Source organism: Eptatretus burgeri, chromosome 1 (assembly GCF_056783735.1).
Source record: "Eptatretus burgeri isolate ZD-2024b chromosome 1, Ebu_testis_v1, whole genome shotgun sequence".
NCBI classification, from domain to species: Eukaryota; Metazoa; Chordata; class Myxini; order Myxiniformes; family Myxinidae; genus Eptatretus; species Eptatretus burgeri.
The window spans coordinates 137,623,556-137,651,521 of record NC_140961.1 but is presented as its reverse complement, the minus strand read 5'-3'; the positions used below and the strand labels follow the sequence as shown (position 1 = coordinate 137,651,521).

At 43.4% G+C, this 27,966-nt stretch overlaps 1 protein-coding gene across 3 annotated transcripts in view; it reads left to right on the top strand.

The window, feature by feature from the left end:
* The window catches only part of LOC147035568 (laminin subunit gamma-1-like), a 97,823-nt gene that overhangs the window by 52,367 nt on the left and 17,490 nt on the right, over positions 1–27,966 (top strand). For all 3 annotated transcript variants that reach the window (XM_085900009.1, XM_085899998.1, XM_085900019.1), the window contains 6 exons: positions 5,727–5,869; positions 6,167–6,345; positions 6,431–6,587; positions 12,043–12,257; positions 17,845–17,933; positions 22,411–22,525. In XM_085900009.1, coding sequence (XP_085756135.1) covers positions 5,727–5,869; positions 6,167–6,345; positions 6,431–6,587; positions 12,043–12,257; positions 17,845–17,933; positions 22,411–22,525 — 898 coding nt within the window. The remainder of the gene's footprint in view (positions 1–5,726; positions 5,870–6,166; positions 6,346–6,430; positions 6,588–12,042; positions 12,258–17,844; positions 17,934–22,410; positions 22,526–27,966) is intronic.

Below are 27,966 nucleotides of genomic sequence, written 5' to 3'. Positions count from 1 at the left end.
CAGGTTAGATCTGTGACCTGCTACAGGTACCATGTAAACCTGTACTAACCTGTTCCATGGTCGGGTTGTCGGCGACTAAACCGTCTCCCCCACCAGGTTTTCTGGTGAGGAGGGTGTTTGGATATGGACACCCAGCAGGATTAAAAACAAAACCTGTCAAAGGGCGGAGGAGCTCCTTGTGAGCCAACGGCCATCCATATCTAGTGCCCAACTGTGTCTGCGGACGTCCTCCTGCAGTTGGGTTACTTTTTATCAGGAGGTTGGTGGCAGGATTTGCACTCCGGCCACCGTAAAACCCTTCATTCCGCAAAACGCAAAAACGCAAAAAAATCTGAAAACCCACTCTGTGGGAGTACCTCCTGTGCAGCTTCCCTTCGCAGGGCAGCTCACCGGATGACGGGATTGGGGCAAAGCCTTCGGGACCCCCAATCTTTGATAGGAGGGAAACCACGGGGTAACATCCCTGGGTCAGATTGCGGGAGAGTGTGTCGAAGTGGTGCTGAGGTGTCGTCCACCAGACGGCGGTCTCCTTGGGTTAACCTGAGGCGGTCCCTTCGGGTGGGTGCCTGGAATGTCCTATCCCTAAGAGAGGATGATCACCTGTCTCTGTTATCATCTGAGCTCAAGCGTTTGGACATCGGGATTGCAGCTCTCTCTGAGGTTCGGAGACCGGATTGCGGCGAGATAATGGTGGGTGGTTACACCTACTATTGGTCTGGTCGCTCTGATGGTTACCATACCCAAGGAGTTGCTGTAGCTGTGTCCAATAAGCTGACCCCAATGATAATTGAGGTAACACCGGTCAACGAGCGTATTATGAGATTAAGGATTCGTCACTCCTTAGGTGTCATTTCCCTGGTCTCTGTTTATGCTCCGACTGAGGCGAGTGATCTCACCGTGAAGGATGCATTGTACGCCACACTCGAGTCTGTGGTTGATCAGTGCCCCAGACGAGATACACTTCTAGTCTTGGGGGATTTCAATGCATCGACTGGAACTGATAGGGACGGTTATGAGGTGTGTGTTGGTCCCCATGGGTCAGGAACTATGAACCAGAATGGCACTAAGTTCCTTGACTTTGCAAGAAGTCATGGACTTAGGGTGGCTGGTTCATGGTTTCAGCGCCCACAAGCTCATCGCTGGACTTGGTATTCCAACGCTGGCGGTGTGGCAAAGGAGATTGACCATGTCCTCATTGACGGTCGTTGGAGGATGATCCAGAACTGCAGGGTCTACCGGAGTGCTCAGTTCCTCAATACTGACCACAGGCTTGTTGTAGCAACTCTAAAGCTGCACCTTAAATCCTGGAGAATGGTACCATCGCAGCCTAGGCTGGATATTGCCAAGCTCAGGGATGAGAGAGTAGCTGAGGAGTTTGCGAACAGGCTGAGTGGACACTTGGGGGGTCTGGGTGCTTTGGGGGTCCTGAAGAGTTGTGGAGCGCCTTCAAGACCACCGTCCTTGATGTTGCCGGTGGATGCCTTGGAGCTCACCGCAGGGCAAAGAAAAATTTTGTCTCTCAAGGGACACTGGATACCATTGACCAGAGTCGCAGGGCCAGGCTGAATGGCAGAGCTGAGCTGTTCAGGGAGCTGAGGCGTAAAACTGTACATGCACTGAGGGTGGACAAGGAGGCCTATGTGCGAGGAATCTGTGAGGGGGTAGAGCATCACCTGTGGACAGGTGATTCTCGTCCCGCTTACAGGGGAATTCGCGCATTACGTTCATCCAAGCCCATCCCTCGGAGCACTACAGTTCGAGCAGAGAGTGGTAGGCTCTTGACAGAGGAGTCTAAAGTGAAGGCCCGCTGGGCCGGTTACTTTGAGCGGTTGTACCAGGCTGATCCTCCAACTGTCGAGTTGGACGTCAAGGGTGTTACAATCCCTGTTGCTGACCCTCGAATCAACTGTGGTCCACCTACGCTTGTGGAAACACGGGCTGCGGTGAACCAGTTGAAACGGGGCAAAGCTCCAGGGATCTGTGGCATCCATGCCGAACTTCTCAAGGCTGGTGGAAATGCTGCACTCGTGTCGTTGCATGCAGTTTTGTGCTCTGCCTGGAACACAGGCATCATCCCAACTGACTGGAAAAGGGGCCTTGTTGTCCCTCTCTGGAAAGGGAAGGGTGATCGCCAAGACTGCAACAACTACCGAGGGGTGACGCTGCTCTCAGTGCCGGGCAAGGTCTTTGCTCGGATAATTCTCGATAGGGTTCGACACCATCTGCTTGAGCACCAGCGTCCGAGCAGTCAGGCTTTACACCAAAGAGGTCAACGATTGACCGTATCCTTGCACTTCGTGTCCTCACCGAACGCAGACGAGAGTTTCGGCAGGGGCTGCAGGCAGCCTATGTTGATCTCTGTAAAGCGTTCGATTCAGTGAATCGGGATGTCCTCTGGAGGATTCTTGGTCTTCGTGGGGTGCCACCAAAACTGATCGATCTGATGTCTGAACTCTACTCTGGTACTGAGAGTGCTGTGAAGTGTAGTGGTACCATCTCTGACTTATTTCCACTTGTTACTGGAGTTCGTCAGGGATGTGTACTTGCCCCCACACTTTTCAGCACTTGTATGGACTGGATTCTAGGGAGGATGTCGGAGAGATCAAGTTGCGGTGCGTCATTTGGGAATGTCAAGATCTCGGACCTTGACTTTGCAGATGATGCAGTCATCTTTGCGGAGACTTTAGACATCCTCTTGGGGGCCCTCGAGGTGCTGAATGAGGAGTCGGAGCCGTTGGGATTACGGGTTTCTTGGGTCAAAACTAAGATCCAGGCTTTCGGTGACATCTTGGATGCTGCTGTCCTGTCTGTGTCTGTTTGTGGTGAGGCTGTTGAGGTCGTGGAGAGATTCACTTACCTTGGCAGTGATATTCATGTCTCTGCTGGCTGCGAGTCAGAGGTCAATAGATGTCTGGGTCGGGCCTGGGGAGTCATGGATTCACTGGATCATGGGGTGTGGCGCTGCCGGTACCTGTGCGGGAGGACGAAAGTCCGAGTCTTCAGGTCCTTGGTACTTCCAGTCTTGCTCTATGGGTGCGAGACTTGGACTCTGACCAAGGATCTGAGACGGAGACTTAATTCCTTTGGTACCAGGTCTCTTCGGAGAATCCTTGGCTATCGCTGGTCGGATTTTGTGTCCAACGAGCGGTTGCTGAGAGAGACTCGGATGAGATTTGTTACCTGCATAGTCCGTGAGCGTCAGTTGCGGCTGTATGGACATGTGGCTCGTTTTCCTGACTCTGATCCTGCTCACCAGATTCTCTCAGCGATGGAGTCTCATGAGTGGAGGAGGCCAGTGGGTCGACCACGTGCCTCATGGTTGCAACAGGTTGACCATCATCTCAAGGAGATGGGGATGGGCCTGGCATCTGCCTGGGGGATGGCCAGACGGAGGCCCCTGGAGTACCGGCGGAAAGTGGACGCAGCGACGTGCTTTTCTGGCACATGCTCCCATACCTGACCTGACCTGACCATCACTGATCAACTTTGAAAATGGTTTCATTGGATTTGTTGACCTCCAAAACATAGTAATTGACACAAAAATCACAAATGTAGGCCAGCTATTGCACATTCTATGGAAATTTAAGCCCACGGCGGCCATTTTGGACGCCATCTTGAAAATAGGCCCTTTCCGGTAGGTGGATTTGAGTACATTTTTAGTATGTTATTTTGGAGGTCAAAACCTACCCAAAACCGTTGAAAAACCTTTTGTATCAATTTTTTTGGGGTCAAACCACAAATTTACTCTACTATTTTGTAAGTTTCCTGTTTATTTGCAGCACCACACCTCTCCCTATCCCTGTACAACACACCCTGATAAATCTTGATCGTGCCACATACCATTCCTCACCCATTGTTAATAAATCATTGTGAAGAATGTTCCCTGCTCCCTTTTTTTATCCCCCGCTGCATGGCGGAAGGGGGATATTGTTGTCACCCAGGTCGTCCAGCTGTGCGTCCGTCCGTTCGTCTGGGCGTCAACATTTATAGCTGTGAATGTGATAACTCATAAACTGTTTGCCATATTGATTTGAAATTTGGGCACACATGTACCACCTGAAAAGGAAGAACCCTATTGATTTTGGGCATGGCCGGATCCAAGATGGCCGACTGGGGCGGCCATCTTGAAAAAAATGTTTTTTGTAATAAATGGAAAACCGCTTATCTGATTTCAATTATTTTTGGTTACTACGTTCCTCACCCCTGGGGAACTATTTCGAGATGATAACCAAATGGTGTCTTGTTTCCAATTCACCTCCCTCATTATCTGGAATATGTATGACCTTTTTCATTCAATGGCGGGGGATTCCCCATCTCTGATGGTATTTTTTTTTCTTCCATTGAGCCAGCATGGTCCGAATCCTAGTTTAGCCGGGACTTTATTGGCAACAATCCATTCCTTTTAGCCGGTACATCCTTGGCAGTGTCGCTCGGATGCATCCGATCCGGAAAAGTGATTTGATCTGGTAGAGTGATCCGGTTCGGACAAGAATAGGAGGAACAAGGGCATGTTCCTGGTAATCAAATCACATGATTAATTAGGTAACCTGATGAATCCATACACGGGAGGACCCTCAGTCACGCGGTTGAGTTGTTGGCGTCCACGGTCGGTTAAGCGACCCACCACGTCACAGAATTATCCGTGTGCGACTGCCTTCAATTCCGGGGAGTCTGGTGGGAGCCGAGATAGCTTCCCCCACCGAGTGGTCTTCTCACCCGACCCCCGGCCCGCAACAATATATATATATATATATATATATATATATATATATATATATATATATATATATATATATATATATATATATATATAAATATATATATATATATATATATATATATATAACAAAACATCACGTTGTTAGGGGACATATACAGTATTGCAAAGCAATTCTTGCTTTTGTTCTTGTAGATATGCCCGTTGATGGTTGAACGTGACACTTTGGGTGACTTTTCAAGTGGTCTTTAAAAAGGACTGCACTTGCTGAAGCTCACCTGGATCAGGAGCAACAGTCACTCAACCCCCCCCCCCCCCATAAATCCCCTCTGACCCTGTTTTTTTTGTAATGCTATGAATAAACTTTCGTCCATCACAGGTGATGAAGGTTGTGGTCAAGTTTCATCGAAATCGTGTGTAGTTTTGGAGAATAGAGCAAATACCTATTTTTAGGGGTCAGTAATTCTTCACCATTGAAAGATGGGTCTAAACTGATATAGAGCACGATATCTCATAACGTTATGGGCAGATTAGGCCAAAACTTGGTGGTGGTCAGGTTGGGTGTGTGACAAGGACTTTTGGTAAAGATCCAAAATATGAATCCGGATACAAGGATTAAAATTTTTTTTTTTTAACTCATTCTTCACCATTGAGAGATCAGGCCAAAACAACATATTGCATGATATCTCAAAAAGTTGTGGACGAGTTATGATAAAACTTAGTGGATGAGTTGGTTTGGTGACAACAATCTGATTCGATTTTGGTTCAGATCCGGTGTATCAGTGGAATACCAAAACGTAAACTCTTCAGCCTGGCGGAGGTACGTGCTCTACCCAGTGCCGTTCTAGTTTTGTTTGTGTATAAGTAAGAATTTTTTGGAATGATTTTCAGTGGCTCTTTGGATCATCACAGCAATTATGAATTCCATTGCTTGAGAGGTTACATTGAGGTTGTGGCACTCTTTCTCTTGTGAAGGATGAAAAGGTGGCTGTTTGTGTGCGCACAACAGATGTGACTGCAGTGTACTGGGTGCAAAGGGGTTTGGATGTGACAAAAGAACCGGGCAGTGCGTGTGCAAGCCAGGCATTGGTGGGCAGCATTGTGACCGCTGCCAAACTGGTTTCTTCAACCTCTCATCCACAGGTTGCTTATGTACGTCACTTTGGGGTCTCATTTATATACCGTATTTATAAAACACCAGGTTGCTGATTTGGATTTCCAAAATATAATTGTGAATAATTTCACCATCAATTTACATCCATGAAAAAAAAACAAAAAAAAACTTATTCACACTTTTCAAGGGATCCGGTGAGATTATCATCAGATTCTAGTCAGATCACCATCAGGTCTTATTTGAGTATTTGTTAGGAAATGTACATATAGCCAGAGACACAATGACATGTATGTATCGACAGTTACTGTATTACATGCATGTGTGTCCCTGCCTAGCGTGTGATTGCGACACACATGGTTCTCAAGATGGCCGCTGCCATGAGGATGGCCGCTGTATCTGTCGGCCTGGCATGGCTGGCCCTCGCTGTGACCATTGCCAGAACAATGCCTTCTTCAACCAGTCAGTGTTGAGCTGCCAGCCATGTCCAAGCTGCTACCGTTTTGTAGCAGACAAGGTGTTGGCTGTTGTTGCAACATTAACTGAATTATTAATAGGGATTTGTAGACACAAAATGCAAAGTCTTCACTCGTTCTTCATAGGTTTCTGATGCTCACCATCGTTTAGACAAGCTGCGACAGTGTTTGGATGAGCAGCAGGAAGCTGGAGGAAGCAGGCCACATGAGCCATTCCATCTGATGCTGAGGCGATTAAAGGAGACGGCAACAAGGCTAAGACGTACAACTCTCCAAGTACAAGGTAGTACTATTGGAGTCTTTATGTCCCTTATATTTTGCTGCTGAAGACGTAAAAATTAAAGTGTGTGTGTGTGTGTGCGTGTGTGTGTGTGTGTGTGTGTGTGTGTGTGTGTGTGTGTGTGTGTGTGTGTGTGTGTGTGTGTGTGTGTGTGTGTGTGTGTGTGTGTGTGTGTGTGTGTGTGACTCTGCTGACATAATAATGATGTTGAGCATATCTATTAAAACAGGACACCTTGACCCTGAAAGAAATAGGTGTACTTACCTGTATAAGTGCCTTAATTCACTCAACTGAATAACGCAGGAATCGGGCCACACTTTATGGCCCCATTCATTACATGCTGGATAGGTAGTGCCAGGACATTGATGACTCCCCATCATCGACTTTACTTCCAAATCACCACGTGCACCTTTTCCTCATCAATCCATTTGGAGATGGATAGCAATTTTGCTGTTCACCAAAAAAACCCCAAAAACAATCGCATAAATTGCCTAAATGCCACATTCTGGCAACTTCCTTGGTTTGCCCCCTCTAGTTCTTTATCAAATGCTTTGTAATTTTGTTATTCTTTGTCTGCCATAATATGATGTGTACTGAACAGAGTTTGTGGCTGCCATTATTTTTGGGTTTTCAAAGAAATCACATAAATCTGGAGCCAAAACCGTTATGGAGGCATTGCTTGTGACACTCCATACACCAAGTATTCGTATAATGCAAATACAAATCTTACCCATGTGTGCTTACATACATAACACTCCAAAGCATTCAAAGCAGCAGACACAGATAATGTACTGACATTTGCCTCAAACTTCTGCCCAGCTAATCATGATGTGGAGCTAAGTTGCGACTCGGCCTTGTTCCGTCCGGCACAGACACGTTCCAAAACGTGAGTTGGCCTATTTGGTGCTCCCATTTGAGCAAATATCCCGTGACGCTGATATTTCATGCGGAAAGCTCATATACTCATTAATGTCCTTGTAATGAATGTAAAACAACACTGATCTATCCTAATCTTCTTGTCCTGCAAGTGATGCACATGCACACTTCCCCATTAGCCTTACAGACCATACTGTTCAAAAAGGTAACACCTGCCTCGTCCTGGCTCCGATCTGTAGCAGGTGTCGAAGAAATTCTCAATTCCTTCTGTACATTTGAGTCATTTATTAAAAACAAACATAAACAAATGCAAACAAACACAAACATATCGATATGGAGAATTTCAGAGGCGCTTCAATAAGCAACACAGTCTTCCTCTCAATTCTGCAGTGCATAGAAACTTTGAATTCTTATGTAGTTTTCAGTGAGATAAAGTCTGTTTTTCTTCCCCACATACTGGTGCCACAGATGTCAGGTTGAGGGTTCAAGGTGAAGACCACTTACAGCTTTTGTGCAGCAGTCAGCTTAATTTTGAAGGGCTAAGGAATATAATATTCAGGAATCAGAGGAGGGAGTTCACCCTCGGCACAGAATGACATCAAGACTGCAGCCCTTTTGTTACTTGGATGGATTACACATGGCTCCGTGGTATGGAGGTCAGGTCAGCCCGCATTGAAAAGGAGAGGGAATAATATATAATCTGAAGTTGATGAAAATGTAAAAACACATCTGGATATGTCCTTTAACCAGCAGTCCATTTGAGCTAAAATAATATCTCCAACCACACTTTCAGACACCATATATAATTATTTATATGTGAAATTTCCCTTAATAAGCAGAATGAATTCAAACAATAGGCAATTCTATTATACTGAATAATGATTACTTGATAGGTCAATCTGTTTTGGGCACCTTTACTCGGCAGATTGATCATCTTGCAATACAGAAAAGAGATACAAGGTCGTTTAAAATGCAAATATATTATTAAAATAGATATATGTTCAAGCACATAGAATTGTAATAATCATGTCGTATTTGAGAACATTTTCCATTAAAGGTTTACAACAATATATTTACTTTTCAATCAAGTTTAATTGGCAACATTTTATTATTATTATTATTATTATTATTATTATTATTATTATTATTATTTTATCACCCTCAAACCCATTATGCTAATTTTGGAGAAATTTGAATCGACACAGGACAGTATCCAATTAAAAATGCCATTCAGTGTGGCAGTACCAGAAGTGAACACTGCAACCGAATCACTTTGCGTTTGCCTGCTTATGTTTCCAAAACCAACATGACATGTACAAGCGAGGAGTATTAGGCCAGCGGTATAGGTCAGATTTTTTGGTACTTGATCAACCGGCTTGACACAAAGCTACAAGAGGTCTCGTATGAAAGATGGGGATCTCAGTAACTCATTTTGCCCTGTCCTCAATTTTTTGGTGTGTGGCCCATGAAATATTCACACCTGAAGGATACCCCCATTAGAAAATTTGACCATTTCCGAAAATCAGTGAATTAGCCATAACTACAAAGCAATGTGCCCTATTTTTTACATGATTGGTATTCAAATGTGCAGAATGAACAGGGGAATACTACTAGTTACTTAATGGAATACTTCTAGATAAATATATGTACATTTGAGTGCTTTTAATAGAAAAAAGATGTAATTTCCGGACTGCAAACTTCGAAAATCATCAACTACAGAAATAAACATCTGCCAATTGTCATATTTTTTTCTTTATTTTATATGTGTTCAGTTTGTCGTATCAATATAATGAGAATATTTTGAAACAAATTTCTACTAGCAAATTATACGATATAGTGACTGAAGTTTGCACAAGTGATGTGATAACTATGTTACACCAATACACATTGTTCTACGAGAAATGAACTAAAACATATTTTGAGCGAGTGTCCTCGATATGTTCAACCATCACTGTCAGTGTTATTTTGGTCACCATGTGACAGTTCGTTGCCACACTGCCTGTCACTGGTGGCACACATGCACCCGTTAGTGCAAGGCAAACCATCTTGTGAGCAGCTGCAGCTGTTGGTACATGGTTCACTACCACGGCATGGACACACAAGACCATCTAACATCTCCGCTGATGTGGGTCCATCAAACAATGTGGGAAGCAGCACACCTTCTCCTCTGTACCATCCACGACCCTCTGGTGTGGGAATTTCTGGATTTGCCAGGTGGTTATTCATCCATACTCAGGTTTGGTGAACGGATCTCTTCATATGTTCGAGAAAAGCTGGTTCGGACGGAGGCAACTTATGCACTGGGACATCTTTGGTCGCTGCGAGTTTCGCCCGAAGATCATTCAAATTTGTGTGTGCATCCATATATTTCCCTTGAGAATCATACATGGCACTGACTAGATGTCTTGAAGCAGCCACTGCCTCCTGGAGATCGTCAGTGGCGAGGACTTCGAGGTGTGGACCATTATTCTGAAGATGCAGTGTCTTCATAGCTTTCCATGCTTTCTTTTTACCATAGCCGAAGAATGCTGATACAGAGTCACATCCTGTCAGGGCATGAAACGCAGGAGCCGGGTACACATTTCTGGAAGCAAGCTGTAACATATCTGATGGACCGGGATAAGCTTGCATCCTGCTGATGTTCTTTTCTCTATCCATATGTCGGCAGTGTCCCGCAACTGTGGAAAGTAGTGGACTGCTAAGACAAGCACATCAGTGTCTGCTGATTTGATTGTAATGGACCCACGCACATTGTTACGTCTGAACTCATCATCGGCATGCTTCACATGAAGAAATATCCGAGAATCTGCCTCTTCCTGCATTGATGCGAGTTGACTGTCATGATACATTCCGGCAGATGAAAGGCGTGCTGTAAGCGAACCATCAGAGAAGCCACCAGCCAAATAGATCCGCTTTTCTTGGTGATCTGGAAGTTATTTTGCTGCTGGTGCATGTTGCGTGACGTAACTACAGATGAAGTGTGTCAAGGTGGATTTGTTTGATGATAGAGCCATGAATTTCGTCCATTGTGGTACTGGGCATCCAGCAATGACTTGGTAGCTTCGGGATCCACCAGCAACACCAAGGTGCCTCGTTCTTTCCTCTGTCTTCACAGAATTGACATCATCATATTGGTCGAAGACGTCGATGAGGGTGTGGTGTGTTTTGATGCAATGAAGCAACTGGTTTAGGTAACACTGCGCCAAGTTAACAAACGTACCACCATTTCCACCCAGGATATGGAGTTCAGCCATAGCATCCTTGATGTACACGCTGCGATGTTGGTTATCATTGGCAGTGTTTTCGTGCTCTTCATCGACTAGGCCCTCGAGAATATGCCCTAGTTCTGCTTTGGTGTTCTTCCCTGGAGCTCCATCTTCATGAAAGATAGATGTCAGAACAGACGTAATGGGATAGCTCAGGACGTGCTTCATGTTCAGGTCAGGGCGGACTTGAGTCAATAGCAAAGCACGGCAGAGAACCATTTCCGGGTTGATTTCAACCAATGCTTTCTGACCCAAAATCAGGCTTTGCTCCCTGCTTTGCTGACCTTCTCCTTTGACGAATTCTGACATATGATGCATGTATCCCATTCTGTCAACAACCTTCGCTTCTTTTTTGGCAACTGTAACTTCAATGGACTCGATCCCGGTTCATCTGGACACCATTCAGCCATGTTGGAGTCCTATAATAAAGAGAAATTGAAAATTCCGTTAAATGATTAACGAAAGACCACTTTTAAGCATTATTGTATAATGGGTAGAGCATTTATGATGTGTCCATACAATTGGCATTGGCGTTCTACAACCCTGGAAGAGAAGGAATTGAATAAAAAATAGATATATTAGGTTTAACTAATTGCTTAGCTATAGCCTTTCAGTAGTGTCCAATTTTGCACAACTATGCAGGACAACCTCGGTGCATGGATGAGAGCGATGGTGAGGATGATAATTATGTCATCACGTTTTATCATATCTTCTTTAATATTGTAAAGGATGACTACTGAACATAGCAATGTCAATATCGGTTTTGAAAAATCTCCTTCTCTGATATTTTCCTTATGGCGGTCCTAAAAATTTATAAAATTATCGTATTTTGTCAATAAAGGCATATAAATTTACATATAATTATGTGGTTGTGATACTACATTATTCTCCTGTCCAATCGACACATTTCAATACCAAACGTGTAGGAAGAGGGCTTTTTGTCTTGTAGTTTATGGGAAATTGTGATTTTCTGAAACGGTCCAAATATTCAGACGGGTGTATCCTTCAAATGTGAATATTTCATGGACCGCACACCAACATATGAGGACAACAGGGCTAAATGTGTTACTGAGATCACCATCTTTCATACGAGACCTGTTTTGGCTTTGTGTCAAGCCGGTTGATTAAACCCCTAAAATACAGCCCTTTATCGAGGTTTACCGCTGGCCTATATGGTGTGATAGGATGAATTTATTGTCATCTATCTGCATCATATTTTCCTGCATTTAAAAAAAAATCCTCTGTTGCTGTGTTTTGTTGCATCGCAGAGTGTAATGTTTTTATTTATTTATTTATCTTTCAATCATACTCCTTAGAAAGGGACCAGATACTTGAGAAGCAATTGAATCTGCTCAACTTCTCTCTGGCCAATCAAGTACATCTTTTGGGCAAAATTGAGCAAACAATGACCCAAACAAACGAGGTGCTGGAACGGGTGAAGCTTGAGGAGGATGACATGAAGCGATTGTTCCCGAGGGCACGGATGAAGTTGGCACGCGCACAGAAATTTCTTGCTCAAGCTGAACTCATGGTGAGATCGGATGTGTCTGATTGTGATTAAACCCCTCGTTTTGTTGTTTGTCACAGTGCTGAAATCTCCTTTGTGATAAAACGCCTTTCTTTGTCACAATACATGTTTATTTGTTGCAGCACACCTGCCCTTTGTTTTGCCTTCTTTTGTCACAGAGCACACCTGTTTCTCATTGAAGTACATCCCTTTGTCATTGCACATCATTCATTGGGTAACACTGTATGTTATTCATTTGTCATCGGTCTTCTTCTGCAGGGCTGTACATTGTGAGTGAAGTACTATTGCTTACTAATGGATACTTTTGCTGAATAGTACCTTTTAAAACTTACCGGTGCTTGTACAGGTACACACACACACACACACACACACACACACACACACACACACACACACACACACACACACACACACACACACACACACACACACACACGAGGTTTAAAAGTTAATATGCCCTCCTCATCTGAAGACCCCATTCTTAACAACTGTTTAATGCCTTTTCTAGTTGAAAACTCAGGTGATACCGTATGTAGCTTATTGCATTGATGAAATGGCTGTTGTATAATGTCCAATCAGTCCTTCATTTATTGGGGAATGGATAAGAGCAGTCACTCTTTTATTTAATTATCTAATTATTACCCTCGCCAAAGGAGAGAATATTGCATTTGGGTCCGTTTGTTTGTTTGTCCGCACAGAACTTTAGTGTGTTTCTCCACAACCGCTTGCAGGATTGAGACAAAATTTTCACCATCGGAGCGACTACTCATGTGGAATGTTTTATTGATGATTATGATGTCATAGGTCACGTAGTGTGGCAGCCATGTTGAAAAAAATGGGGGAAAAAATTGGACCTCTATCTCTGAAACTACACAAAGGAAAAAAAATTGAAACGTGTCACATCGCAAGTCCTCCTCATGGGGAACAAGTGTGATTTTTTTTTTTAATGATGTCATAGGTGCCTTTGTTATGACATCGTAATTGTATATGTAAAACACTACATCTGATCAGTTTGAAATTTATGAAGGGTCATCTAGGGATAAAATGGTCCACAGAAAAAAATTTTTTGATGACTTCATCGGTCACATGATTCGGTGGCCATATTGTTAAAAAAATAAAAAAATTCAAAAATCTTCTGTGAAGTGGCTGAACAGATTGAGGCAAAACTTTATATGATTGACTACCTATCCATGAGGAACAAAAGGTTCATACATGTGACATCATAGGTCAGTGACAGGGTTTGGCAGCAATATTGGATTTCCCTTAAAACCTATAAAAAATCTTCTCCAGAACGGCTTGACAGATCAAGGGGAAACTTCACACAAATATTCCCCAAGCCTTGTGTGGACAAGTTTGTTAAGGGATAATTGGTAGGTCACATGGTTTGGCAGCCATATTGGATTGAAGAAAAATATTAAACAATGTTTTCTCCGGAACCACTTAATCAATCAACATGAAACCACATTTATGATCGAGCAGTGATGAGGAGTGCATGTGTTAAATGTCAACTTAATCGGACGCAAGGTCTGCAGCCAGAATTATTTAGTTTTTTTTAATCTGTTCTTTTTTTTTTGAATAAGGCTCACTTGGCTGTACCTGGATTGGTTTTAGGGTATCGGAGTCAGAGCTGAAATGTGAATCCTATTCATGTTCCTCCTGATGACTTCATCTTTGCTTTTTGCTTGTTCCTTCTGATTCCTCCAATGCATGACTGTACCTATTTGGTTTTCCATTTGATTTGAATTGAATTTGTTTTCATGTCATTATAAATTCAATTGAGTAATAATAAAAAAAAACGTTATGGGTCAGGGTCAGGTGTTCAATCAGAGCGGAGTTGCATCAAAGCGGTACGTCTTGGTACCCGGTCATCACTGCCAGCAGTTTTAAAGTGGCAGTTCTAATTATATCTCTTATTAATTATGTAACACACCACTACAGAATCGCCACACAAAATACACCATACAAAACAAGTCCTGGCGAGGGTCTGCAATCTCTGATTGCTCTTTTTCTTGTTTTTATTTTTGCATTCGCGAGCACTGGCATATAAGACCCATCGCTTCGCTGACATGTTTAATCAAAGGACATGATGCTGTACTTCACAAACATATTTTGCATGTCTATTTGTGTATCTCACTGGGGATGCAAAATGAAGCGAAACATGTGAAAAAGGATCTGTTATAACACGTAATCGTTGTTGGTGTCATTGTGGCTGTGGTTGTGTTTTGTGCTCCTTCCATGCCCTTTTATATATTTTTCTATTGCTTCAAGAAGTATTGCTATGTATAATTTTGTGTGCTCTTACGTGTCCATCTCACTTTAATCTAAAGGTTCCTGCTGTCTTAGAATAATCAAAATGGTACCGTTGGAACCACGCCATTAAAGCTCCAAGTCACGCTTAAAAAGTACCTTAGTTTATGATTAAATGGACGTCTTTTTAAAACTTTGAAAATGCTGTTCCAAGTAAATCGATTTACTAGCTTTACAACTGCACCATTAAAAAATTTTTATATATAACAACAAGAACCCCTTAGAATAAAGCGTGACACTCGGAAGGATGCTGCTCCTTTTAGAAAGAGAAGATGAGAAAGGTTTGTTCTCCTATTGAGAGCCTTGAAACAAATTGGCGATTTATTTTCAACTGTTGTATTCAGCTTGTGCCACGCAGATACTGAGCAAAGGAGTCCAACAGGACAGCGTAGAAGTAGCACAGTTACCTTTCAGCTGTCTGGTCTGGGTTTGATTCCCAATCCCACTGTAAACTGTCAGACTGGTGCTTCACAAGTAGAGTGTTGCATCACAAGTTTCATCATCCCTCAGATGTATGTTAAGCCAGATATCCCATCGACTGGAGTTAGTTAGTGGATGTTAAAGATCCCTCAGTATCTTTTGTGATGAGTAGACGAGTTGGTGCCAGCACACTGAGGAAATTACAAATCACTGCCTTAACTGTGGATAGCAACTCGGTCTGGTCGTGCTGGATATTGCTTGATACCAGATCACACTGCCAGCTGTCTCAGAGTGTGGTTGCTCTGTAGGAAGGCAACCACAACATAACATAACAACAAGAAAAAGAGCAACCAGAGATTGCAGACCCTCGCCAGGACTTGTTTTGTGTGGTGTTTGTGTAGTTGTGTGTGGTGTATTTTGTGTGATGTTTGTGTACTGGTGTGCTATGTAATTAATAAGAGACATAATTAGAACTTCCACCTTATAACAGCTAGTAGTGATGACCAGGTACCATGATGCCCCGCATTGATGCAACCCCACTTTGATAGGACACCTGACCTTGACCTATGAAGTTTTTAAAATTATTATTCAATTAAATTTAGAATGGGATTAAAATTAATTAAATTCAAATCAAATAGAACACCAAATACATCGGTACAATCCTGCATTGGAGTTATGAGAAGGAACCCTAACAAGCAAAAAGCAAAGATGAAGTCATCAGGAGGAACCTGGATAGGATTCACATTTCAGCTGCTGCTCCTCCACCCTCAATCCCATCCAGGCACAGCCAAGTGAGCCTTATTCAAAAAAATAATTAATCAAAAAATTAAATAATTCTGGATGCCAGACCATGCATCCTATCAAATTGAAATTTAAAACTTTTATTCCCCATCAAGACTAGATCATGATTGTGAAGCTTCACATCGATTGATTAAGTAGTCTCAGAGAAACATAATTTAATATTTTTCTTCAATCCAATATGGCTGCCAAATCATGTGACATATCAATTATTCCTAAACAAACTTGTACACCCAAGGCTTGGGGAATATTTGTCTGAAGTTTCCGCTCGATCTGTCCAGCCATTCTGGAGAAGAAGATTTTTATATGTTTTCAGGTACATCCAATATGGCTGCCAAACCATGTGACCGATGACATCATATGTGTGAAGCTATTGCCCCTCATTGATAGGCGGTTACACCTGTAAAGTTTCACCTCGATCTGTTCAGCCACTTCAGAGAAGAAGATTTTTGAAGGTTTAAAAAATAAAAACAATATGGCTGCCGAATCACGTGACCGATGACGTCAATTTTTTTTTTTGCTGTGGACCATTTTATTCATAGATGACCTTCAAAATTTTTGATACTGATCAGTTGTGGCATTCTACATATGCAATTATGAAGTCATAACGAAGACAGCTATGACATCATTAAAAAAAAAAATCACACTTGTTCCCCATGAGGACTTGCGATGTGACACGTTTCAATTTTTTTTCCTTTGTGTAGTTTCAGAGATAGAGGTCCAATTTTTTCCCCCATTTTTTTCAACATGGCTGCCACACTACGTGACCTATGACATCATAATCATCAATAAAACATTCCACATGAGTAGTCGCTCCGATGGTGAAAATTTTGTCTCAATCCTGCAAGCGGTTGTGGAGAAACACACGAAAGTTCTGTACGGACAAACAAACAAATGGACCCAAATGCAATACCCTCTCCTTTGGCGAGGGTAACAAAGGTAACAATTCGCAATAGCCCTGCCTGCCAGAGGCAACACAATTGCTGTATTGTTGTACTTACAGTGCCTTCAGAAAGTATTCACACCCCTCGACTTTTGTCACATTTTGTTGAGTTACAACCTGAATTTAAAAGGGATTATATGAAAACATTTTATCACCGATCTACACAAAATACACTGTAATGACAAAGTGAACACGTGTTTTTAGAATTTTTCACAAATTCATTGAAAATGAAATGCAGAAATATCTTATTTACATAAGTATTCAGTTCCCTGAGTCAATACTTTGTAGAAGTGCCTTTGGCAGTGATTACAGCTTCGAGACTTCTTGGTTGTGTGTATCAGCTTTGCACATCTGGATTTGGGGATTTTCTCTCATTCTTTGTCACAGATTTGCTCAAGCTCTGTCAAATTGGATGGAGAATGTCGGTGAACAGCAATCTTCAAGTCTTTCCACAGATTCTCAATGAGATTCAAGTCTGGGGTTTGGCTATGGCTCTAAAGAACTTTCATGTTCTCATTCTGAAGCCATTCCTGTGTTGCTTTGGCTGTATGCTTGGGGTCATTGTCCAATTGGAACGTAAATCTTTGCCAGTCTCAGGTCTTTTGCACTCTGAAGCAGGTTCTCCTCAAGGATTTGTCTGCATTTGGCTCCATTCATTGTTCCCTCTACCCTTACAAGTCTCCCACTCCCTGACACTGAAAAGCATCCCTATATCATGCTCAGTTTCTGCCAGATGTAGTGCTTTGCATTCAGGATAAATATTTATTGGAATGCCATCCTCATGAGGGTGAATGAGCCCAAAATCCGGATTGGCGGCTCTGTTTGATGTTTAGCTGATGTTGATCTTTGTCTGTTTGACAGAGTTGCCGGGCCGAGGCCTCTGAGTTGGAGGTGACTCTTTGATGTAGGACTATGTCCAATGAAGATCGGGGGAGTGGTCGTCACACTCCATATGTGTTTCAACAGATATATATATATATATATATATATATATATATATATATATATATATATATATATATATATATGTAGAAATTCCGGAATGATGGTGGCAAGCCAGATAATGATACAAATTGGGGCCATTGAGCTAAACTAAACTTTGATTTTTGATTCTCCTTTCAGGTTCGAGACAGGGAGATGACTGTATACCCACCGACACCTTCAGCAGCTCTTTCTCAGCTTGCTTCCGAGGCAATTGATCTCGCAGAACTGTAAGATAATGTTCCCAGAATGCACCACAATTCAACATGAGTCAATACTGAACTAAATGGAGAAAAGGAAAAGGCGACAGTCTATAATGACTGGAGTAAAACAACCCAGTGTGATCGTGGTTCGAGGTGAGATTATTGACAAATGATCTCCATTTTGGAATCAGAGCCAAGATTGTTGACAAATGAAGGTTGTTGTTAAACAGCACAAATAAAATGGGGTTGGGGGAAGAGTGTGGGGTATGGAATGTGGAAGGGTTGGGGCAGGAGGGGGGACATAGGTGGGAAGCAATCTATAAGCTCGTGTGAATAATTTCAGGACATTTTTGTGTGAAGTTAAATATGAGGGCGTGTTGAAAAGTAATGCCTCTTTTTCGTTTTCTCCAAAAAGGATAAAGATATTCAAATGAAACAAAGTGCAGTTTGCATATTAGTTATTTCTGCCACTGGGTGTGAAATTTTGTGATTTGGGCACTGGATGTCTCAGGACTGCATCAGTCAAAATGGCAGAGAACAGTAGGACATTGTCAGTGCTGTGAAGCACTGGAGATGAGATGACTGAAGATGAGAGTCAGGTGCACCTATATGATCCGGAGAGTAAGAGACGGTCAATGGAGTACAGCCACAAAATTTGGCTTCGTCAGATTTTTATCTCTTCCCAAAACTTGAGGAACACCTTCTTAGAGAACATTTTTCTTCCGACGATGATGTCAAGACCTCTGCGAAGCACTGGTTAAGTCAGTAGAATGCATGGTTCTATCGTGACGACATCACAAAACTGCATGAGCATCGGTAGAAAAGTGTGGACCGCAGTGGTGATTATGTTGAAAAACAAATAATGCACCACAGTGGAATAAAGATTGATGTTGGTGTCCATCTTTGTTTCATTCAAATATCTTGACCTGTTTTGGAGATAAATAATAGGAGGCATGACTTTAACACACACCCTCGTACATACACAACAAACCACAACATTGCGAAATATTTTGTTTATCTACCGCACCTCGATATACATGTTCTTGTGTTTCAAAAACAAAACAAAAAAGCCAAAGTTGTTTTTCAATCTAGATTTCAGTGCACCAAAGGTTCATATCAATAATCCTTCTCATATACTTTTGCTTTTCCCATTATGATTATATTGGAAGCATAACAGTCAACTTGCCCGAACTGGAAGCCATATATGTAATCCTTCAAGGGACTCATCAGTTCATAGCTGTGTGTAATCTCCTGTGAATAAAAGTTTCACCTTTTATTAGTTCCATTCGTAACGATTTCTAACTGTCCTCCCTCACTTTTTTACTCCCAAACTAGTGTCAGCTCGGCTGGGTGCTTCTACTGTATTTTGGGTCATGTCCTTGCGTCTGTCCGGAGCCTCTACTCAAAAATGACAGGATGCATTTCTTTCATATTCAGCACACGTGTACAACAATATCCAGGCACGAGACGTGTCAAATCATTTTGGAATCGGGGGGCCAATTTGGAATTTTGGCAATTAAAAAAACAAAACGTTTTATGGGAGAGAATATTATTTTGGGAACTATTATTTATTTATTGTACACTTTACTGCTGCCACTGCCAACGCACAGTTTAAATTATTTATTTATTATACACTTTACCATGAAGACGACCAACACGCAACTAAATATTTTTTATGCCTCCGCGACGAAATCGCATTATGTTTTTGGGTTGTCCGTCCGTCTGCCCGTCATAGGTTTTCATAACCGCGATAACTTAAGAATGGCTGAAGGTATTTAAATCAAATTTTGTACAAGTATCATAATGATGTAAAGATGAACTACTAATGGTATGGGGTCAAGAGGTCAAAGATCAGAGGTCCCTTTTGGTAAAAAAAAATCCTGTTACTGTTTTACCTTGTGAGCCAGTGATTGGATTTTGACCAAACTTGGTATAAGTATTATCGCGGTGTTGGAGGACCAGGTTAATTCTCCCGACCAATTTGTGGTGACGGGTGGTTAACACCGCCAGCCTGGATGGTCGAGCAGTCTTTCCTTATTAGGAAGCGGACACGTTGATCCTCGGAGATTATCACGCATGCGGGAAGTGCATGGAGCAATAGCGGAGCGACGGAGGCACGGGGAAGCACAGCACAGGGGGTTTATATTCGAACCCCACGACAAATACACTGACAGCCACTTAAAATGAACACATTTAATGAAAATAGACAAATATTTACATTGGACAATAATCAGGATACAATCATTTGTGAGGTAAATTAATCCTAAAGTCTAAATTGAGGCGTCGCTCCGCACAGACATAAATACAGACAAGGGGAAATGAAATAAACGAAAATGCCTCCATTATTCTGACACCTGGCTTTGTCCAGAGATGGTCTTTGAGGAAGATGGAATCGAGGCGCTTCTATTTGCACATGCAGACGCGCGCAAAATGGTGCCAAGTCGCTCTCTCAGCAGGACAAACGTAGGTCAGGCAATTCGTGAGCGGTACTCAACACCAAGGCTCAGAGACCCCGTTCAGTTGCTTCGTGCGTCGATCGTCCTCACCGACCCGCTATTTGACATGCACGAGGCTCGGGGTCCATTCCTCACAACCAAACCACGAGCCAAAGGGCAACAACTTGCTTCACCATGCAAGCCAAATCGCCTCAGCATGAATACAAGAATCGTGCCATCTTCTTCATGCGTCGAAGGAAAGCCAGCTGTGAAGCCCTGTCTCTATTCATTCTGTCGCATTTGTAGCCTGGAAACTCTCTCGTGTATATATATGTGTATATATATATATGTGTATATATATATATATATATATCATATATATATATCATATATATCATATATATATATATATATATCATATATATTATATATACATACATACATATATAGTCGAGGTTCGTGGTAGAGCTAGTACTAATACACTGAATGGATCATGATGCAATGGGACAAAAAAGCAGTTGAGAGAGGAGAGAACCGCCAACAGCAGAGTTGAAGGCCAGTATAGAGGCAAACTTGGAGAAACAATCGGTGTTGGAAGGAATGAGGGACAGAGATGGATACAGAATGAAACTTTCAGGAGGGAAAACTGGAAATTTGGAAGGAGCAGGGATTGGGATTGGGTGTGGGATTAATGTGGGTGAAAAAGATAATGGTTTTGGATTGAGGACAATCTAAGATAGTGGTTAACAGCTGTATTGAAGACTTGGAGGGAAGAATGTGATTGAAGAGAATGTGGAAGTTGGTTCCACAGGCAGGAATAAAGAGGAACTAATGAGTGGATCAAAAAAAAGAGGAGTAAAAGAGGCCTTCAGCCTAATTCCTGACCCTGGTAACCAGGGTACTATCATCTCAACAAATTTTAGCATCATTGTTTGTGTTCTTTGTCTTGCACACCATTGCACCAAACTATTCTAGACCTGTGGATGAAATCAGTAGGACGTTGATGGAGGTATGTATGCTAACTGCCATGGGAAGCAAGGAGAAGCTGACGTTTCAGACGGTAACCCTTCTTTGGAACAAAACAAGATGAAGGGTTAAGTTAACGCATGAAATGTCAGCTTCTCCTCGCTTCCTACGGTGGTTAGCATCCCTCGATCACCGTCCTGTTTATTTTATCCACTGTTATACCTGTCTGCCGACGCAGATCGACATGAACTTTCACCACTAAGAGAGTGGTTCTTTTTTCTAAACCTGCTTTGAATATTCGTGTCGGTCACACATGCACCCGTATTCTCGTGTGGCACAAATTACATACGATATGAATTATCCTCAGCACCGACTACCTAACTCTTCTAAATTAATCTTCAACTTTTATTGCAATAATTGTTCTGCAGAACTTTACTCAGAAACATGATTTTCCTTATAATTAATTGTTGAATGCAATTTTACTCAAACTCAACCATGATCATCACGCTTAGTCGTTTTTGTCCTGATTCAAGAATCAACTTCCACCTTCTCTTCAGTTACATTCTTCTCTCCAGGTCTTCAAGACAGCTGTTCACCACCATCTCAAATCATCTCCGACCCAAAACCATGATCATTTACACCCTCGTTAAACCCTCCATGACCCCCAACCCCTTATTTTTCCAAATTTTCAGTTTCTTCTTGCTGAGAGTTTCCTTTAGTATCCATCTTGGACAAACAATGGGTGTGCGGAGGAATTGGGGGCAGGAATGGATGCATGGGGTGGACAAGTCTCCTCAATTTTGTCCTTAAACTCTGCTGTTGGTGTCTCCCATGCTTCCCTCCCCCCCCTCTCTCAACTGTTCCTTTTGGCCTGTTATGTCCTGATCCTTTCAGTGTACTCGTAGTTCCACGAGCGGCGACTCTACACAAAATACAAAAACACTGATTCACAGCTACAGCCATGCAGTATTGACCATAATGTTCTGCGAGGTGGTGTAGCATCAAAGCTGGTGGTCCGTGGTTGCAGCAGGGAGATGATGTGGCATGAGATTTTACTTGGACTGTTTCCTCCATTTGTTGTGTCTGTGGCATCCCCCTTACAGGCATGAGAGCAGTGCTCAAGATGTCATGCACCTTGCTATGCAAGCTCAGCAGACCTCTCGCCAGGCATTTGACGCTGCAATTGTTGCAAGCAAAGAAGAGACATTGGCGCAGCAGGTCTGTAACCGGCCCACTTGTGTGTTCCTGCACTGTAGAGTCAAATTAATATTAGGAACCCTGCACCCAAGAGCATGTTGAACTTCCATAAGTTTTAACGACGGCCTAAATACTTCAACACATCAGTTATCTTCATAACTTAAGTTTGAGGACTTTCTTATTTTCATATTCTGATCCCACCTGCCTCATATTGGCACCTCTGGTTTTCCATCTGATGTGATTTAGTCTCTTATGGTGTAGATAAAAGGCCTGTGATGAGGTGGAGTGAGTGAAATGATCATCCTTTAGATATTATCTTTGGTATTGTGACCTCCTGTATGTACAGTACCTACAATCCTGGTGGATTACTGGTGGGAGTATCTGTGTTAACGTTATTGACTGGAGGATCTTTCTTGCTTCAGGAAAGATTGTCTATCTTATGCAAGTAGATTGTTAATAGCACAAGATTAAGCTGGAAAACTTGCTTATTACCTCTGCCACCAAAGGTGGACAGAGGTTTTGTTTTCACCCCTGTGTGTCTGTCTGTTTGTGAGCAGGATATCTCAAAAGATTTATGGGCGGATTCGGACGAAACTTGATGGACAGGTTGAGTGTATGTGACAAGGACGAATTGAATCGATTTTGGTGAAGATCTGGATCCGCATCTGGATACTAGAATGTTTCAGTGATTCTTCACAATTGAGATATCCCAAAACGATATATAGCATCTATCCATCCATTGGGACCACACTCTGAAAAAAAAAAACCCAAAAAAACATGCGCTGCAAAAATATAGTCTGTGTTTTGCAAAGGTCTTCGGGTTCTTAAGAGTTTTTGAGGTCTTAATGGTCTTTGGGGTCTAAAGATCTTAGGGATCTTAAGGGTCTTAAAGGGTCTTCAAAGGTCTCAGCGGTCTCAGCGGTCTCAACAGTTGAAAGGGTTGAAAGGTTTAAAAGGTACATTCCGATAGTACGTAATTAATCGATGTATGATTGTACGTGTTGTCAGAGTGAAACTGACGTACAAGCAGTATGTAATTATTAGAAATATAGTCGCACAACTTCACGGACAGAAGGATGGATAAGACCGTGTTTTTCGTTTTTATACATACTAGTACGTGCCCATAAAAAAATAAAAAATAAAAATAATAATATTCAAACTGCGAGCACCAAACAACAACCACACAGGCCGTTTCATCGCTCTCGCGTGCCCGTACGTGCGTGGCCCGGAAGTTCGAATATTATTCGCAATTTAGTTTTAATACCCAATTATTCAATTAGCGCCAACGTATTTTACCTTTTTGCAATGTCGTGGCAAGGAAAAACAAAAAGAGAAGAGAGAAAAAAAAAATTACTTCCTAGTTCGGAGCATACCAGCACTCTGATGTTCCCGAAATTTATGCACCGTCTAATATGAAAACGATCATAACTTGGGGCATTGTGTTTTTCTATAAATGCGCATAAGAAATCGAGAAATTATTAGAATACACGAAGTCATCACTCTCTGGAAGTCCGTACGTTGTAACCCGTAATGGATCCTGAAGTCCGTACGTTGTAACCCGTAATGGATCCTGAAGTCCGTACGTTGTAACCCGTAATGGATCCTGAAGTCCGTACGTTGTAACCCGTAATGGATCCTGAAGTCCGTACGTTGTAACCCGTAATGGATCCGGAAGTCCGTACGTTGTAATCCCTAATGGGGAATGTGGCTGTGCTTCCCTTCCCCATCGGACACGTCCATGCAACAACGTGTCTTGTCATTGGTTTGGTAAATAAATGGCCATAACTTGGGAACCACTTGTCCGATTAATATCAAACCTTGAAAAGGCACATCCTCAGGTCCCCAGCAATATATCTGGCAAGTTTCAATTAGATCAGACCAGAGGTTGTTGAGAAACGGCGGACACACACACACACACACACACATACACACACACACACACACACACACACACACACACACACACACACACACACACACACACACACACACACACACACACATTGCTGGAATTATAGATAGATATAGTTAAGGCCCGGGGTTCGATGTTCGTCACAGAGGAAAGCCTTCAGGTTCCTTCTGAACGCCCGGTCCTGAGGCCACCAGTTGCGGATGACTCCGTGGTCCGGTGGGTTGCTAAGCAAGCATGAACCTCAATCAACCTCGCCAACTCGGACAGGGTTATCTGTCAGACTCTGTTTACCTGAGGAGGTGACTATATTAACCGAGTTTTGTGCCCTCAGCGCACACCTGGGTTACTGCCAAGCGATACCGTGAGTGTACGCCGGCTAACGAGCAGAGCCAATCGGTGGGGTCCAACTTCCCGTCTAACTATGTTTGTACACTGTGTCAGACCAATGAAGGAGAGGACAACAGAGACTGATTTGAAATAACAACCAACAATTATTTATTTATGCACACACAAGCAAGAAATCATTTAAGAGCGAGTATTTAGAGGCAAAAAGCAAAAGGCACAAAAGAGCAGACTTAACTCAAACACATATTCTTATGCAATCCTATTTGCACAAAAGGGACATGGTAATCATTCAATCCGGGGAGAAGAAGAAGATAAGAAGAACTGAGAAGAAATGAAAAGTATGGAATGTGGGATCGAATCCTTCCCTCAGCTCACGCAGCCCAATGGGGCTGTGCCAATCCAATGATACTCGGGGATGGAAGGGAAAGGATGGGTAAGATGGGCAGTGGAGTAGCGATACTGTGTGATGGGAGGCACAGCCGCATCACTGAGGCGTCCACACCCAGTCGGCAAGTCCTCTCCGGCATGCAAGATATGTGAACTGCAAGCAGCTCCGTTTCTGCCGTGTCTACGGGACAAGCAGCTTCCCCTGCCCCTCTCCGAACTATGAGCTATTTCCTTCTCTTCTCGCACTCTGCACTCCTTCCTTCTACTCGCTGGACAAGCTTTGAGAACACGGACGAGGACCAGCTCTTCGCTACTTTCTCCTCGCAAAACATAGCTTTCTCTCATCTCATGTCGTGACAGCTTCCCTCTCATTGCTGCACATCCGATGTAGGTGTGTTCAGGACGCAGCTTGTGGAAAATGGGACTATTTCTGAGGGAACTTTCAACACAGCCCCCACCCGTCCTTTCACACGCCCAAGACAGCCACGAGGCCCCCTACTCCCTCGCTCCACATGCCCAAGATGGCAACGAGGCCCCCTACTCCCTCCCTCCACACGCTCAAGACAGTGACGAGGCCCCCTACTCCTCCCTCCACACGCTCAAGACAGCGACGAGGCCCCCCACTCCCTCCCTCCACACGCTTAAGACAGTGATGAGGCCCCCCACTCCCTCCCTCCACACGCTCAAGACAGCGACGAGGCCCCCCACTCCCTCGCTCCACACGTTTAAGACAGTGACGAGGACCCCTACTAGCTCCCTCGGACACAAACAGTCAGTCAGCAGTGCACACTGTTTCATACATGCGAGATGTGCTGCACTTTATTACATATGAGAAAAGCAATGCACCTTGTGCCACGGACATGCATGTGAGAGGAGCTGTGTTTCACCACGATTGCACCAAGCGTCGTGCTTTCTGCCACGGATGTGTGAAATGCAAGAAGGAACAAAGTCCGATGCTGTGAAGGTAATCCAATCGGCTCGAAGGATTAATGACCACAGACGGACCATGGAACAACCGACCGGCTGCGGGGTTAAAAAATAAGACCGATGGGGTGAAGGAGAGGTTGTTGAATTGAGGTTTAGTGGAGGGGATTATTGGGGAATTGACAAAGGCAGAGGTAGGATTGTTGGAACGGACCGATGGGATGTGAGTGGGATTCTCAGTAGCAGAGGGTTTGAAATGGACCGATGGGGAATTGAAATAAAGACTGAAAGGTGCAGAGTGGGGAGGGAAGACATCACACCAGGGAAATACAAACTCACCTCAATGCATGACACCCCAAACCCTTAGACAAGGGGCAAAGGTCTACCTACACATAGACTGTTGAAATAACTCGTCCTTGGGGCTCCTACCTGTCCATGTATGCTCTCCCCCCGGGGCACGTCTCCAAAACCGTCATAATATATCGATAGATCTCCCATGCCTTTGCCATGGGTTGAAGTCTAACTATACTTGCTAAGCCTTTTGGTAATACCACAGTCATGTACATTTTTGTATTTGTGGAATTGGTGTATTCATTTAAATAGGTTATTTTCTTTTGATAAATTCTCAATGTAAACCTAAGAGGGTAACATTCTGGGAACAACCTTCTTCTTGATCTATTTCAGTGAACTGCGTCATCGATATAGAAAACGAGAACAGCACTCGGTCGAGTGCGTACCTCTGCCAGGCTGAACACTACACGTTTTGTATCACACCGATAGACTGGATCTGCATCCGGACCTTCACCTAAATCGAATTGGCTTGTTTTGTCACCTACCGAAGTCATCCACCAAGTTTTGTCATGATCCATCCACAACTTTCTGAGATGTCGTGTTTGTATCGTTTTGGCCTGATCTCTCAATAGTGAAGAATCACTTGAAAAATTAAAAAAAACTCATATTTGAATCTGATTGAGGTCCTCACCAAAATCGAATCAATTCATCCGTATCACACACCCAACCTGTCCACTAAGTTTCATCAAAATCTGTCCATTACTTTTTGAGATATCCTGCTCACAGAGAGACGAACAGACAGACAGACATTGGACATTCCATGCATCCACCCGAAGAGACCGCTGTCTGGTGAACGACACCTCAGCATCACTCTGCCACACACCACTGAAATCTGACCCAGGAAGTTCACCCCATTCCTTTCCTCCTATCATTAAGGAATGGGGGTCCCGAAGGCTTTGCCCCAATCTTGTCATCCGGTGAGCTGCCCTGTGAAGGGCAGCAGCAGCAGCAGAGGAGGAATTCCCACGGAGTGGGTTTTCAGTTTTCTTTGCATTTGTGGGTCTTGCAGAATGAAGTGTTTAACAGTGGCCAGAGTGCAAATCCTGCCACCAACCTTTCAAAAAAAAAAGTAACCCAACTGCAGGAGGAGCCTGGTGTTGGCTTAGCGGTTAGGGTGGTGGCTTGGGATCTCAGGGTCCTGAGTTCGAAACCCGTTGGCCACTGAATTAACACAAGGGGGTTGACTCAACCTATCATCCTTCCGAGGTCGGTGAAATGAGCACCAGTATACTGGTAATAGGGGCACCGCATCAGCGGCAGAGCAGCGCCCCGAACCGATGATGCAACCAGCAGCCCAAAAAAAGGCAGCACATGATGGGAACTGCAGGAGGACATCCACAGACACCGTTGGGCACCATGAATGGATGGCCGTTGGCCCACATGGAGCTCCTCCACCCTTTGACAGGTTTTGTTTTTAATCCTGTTGGGTGTCCATATCCAAACACCTTCCTCACCAGGAAACCCGGTGGGGGAGACGGTTTAGTCGCCGACAACCCGACCGTGAAACAGGTGAGTACAGGTCTACATGGTACCTGTAGCAAGT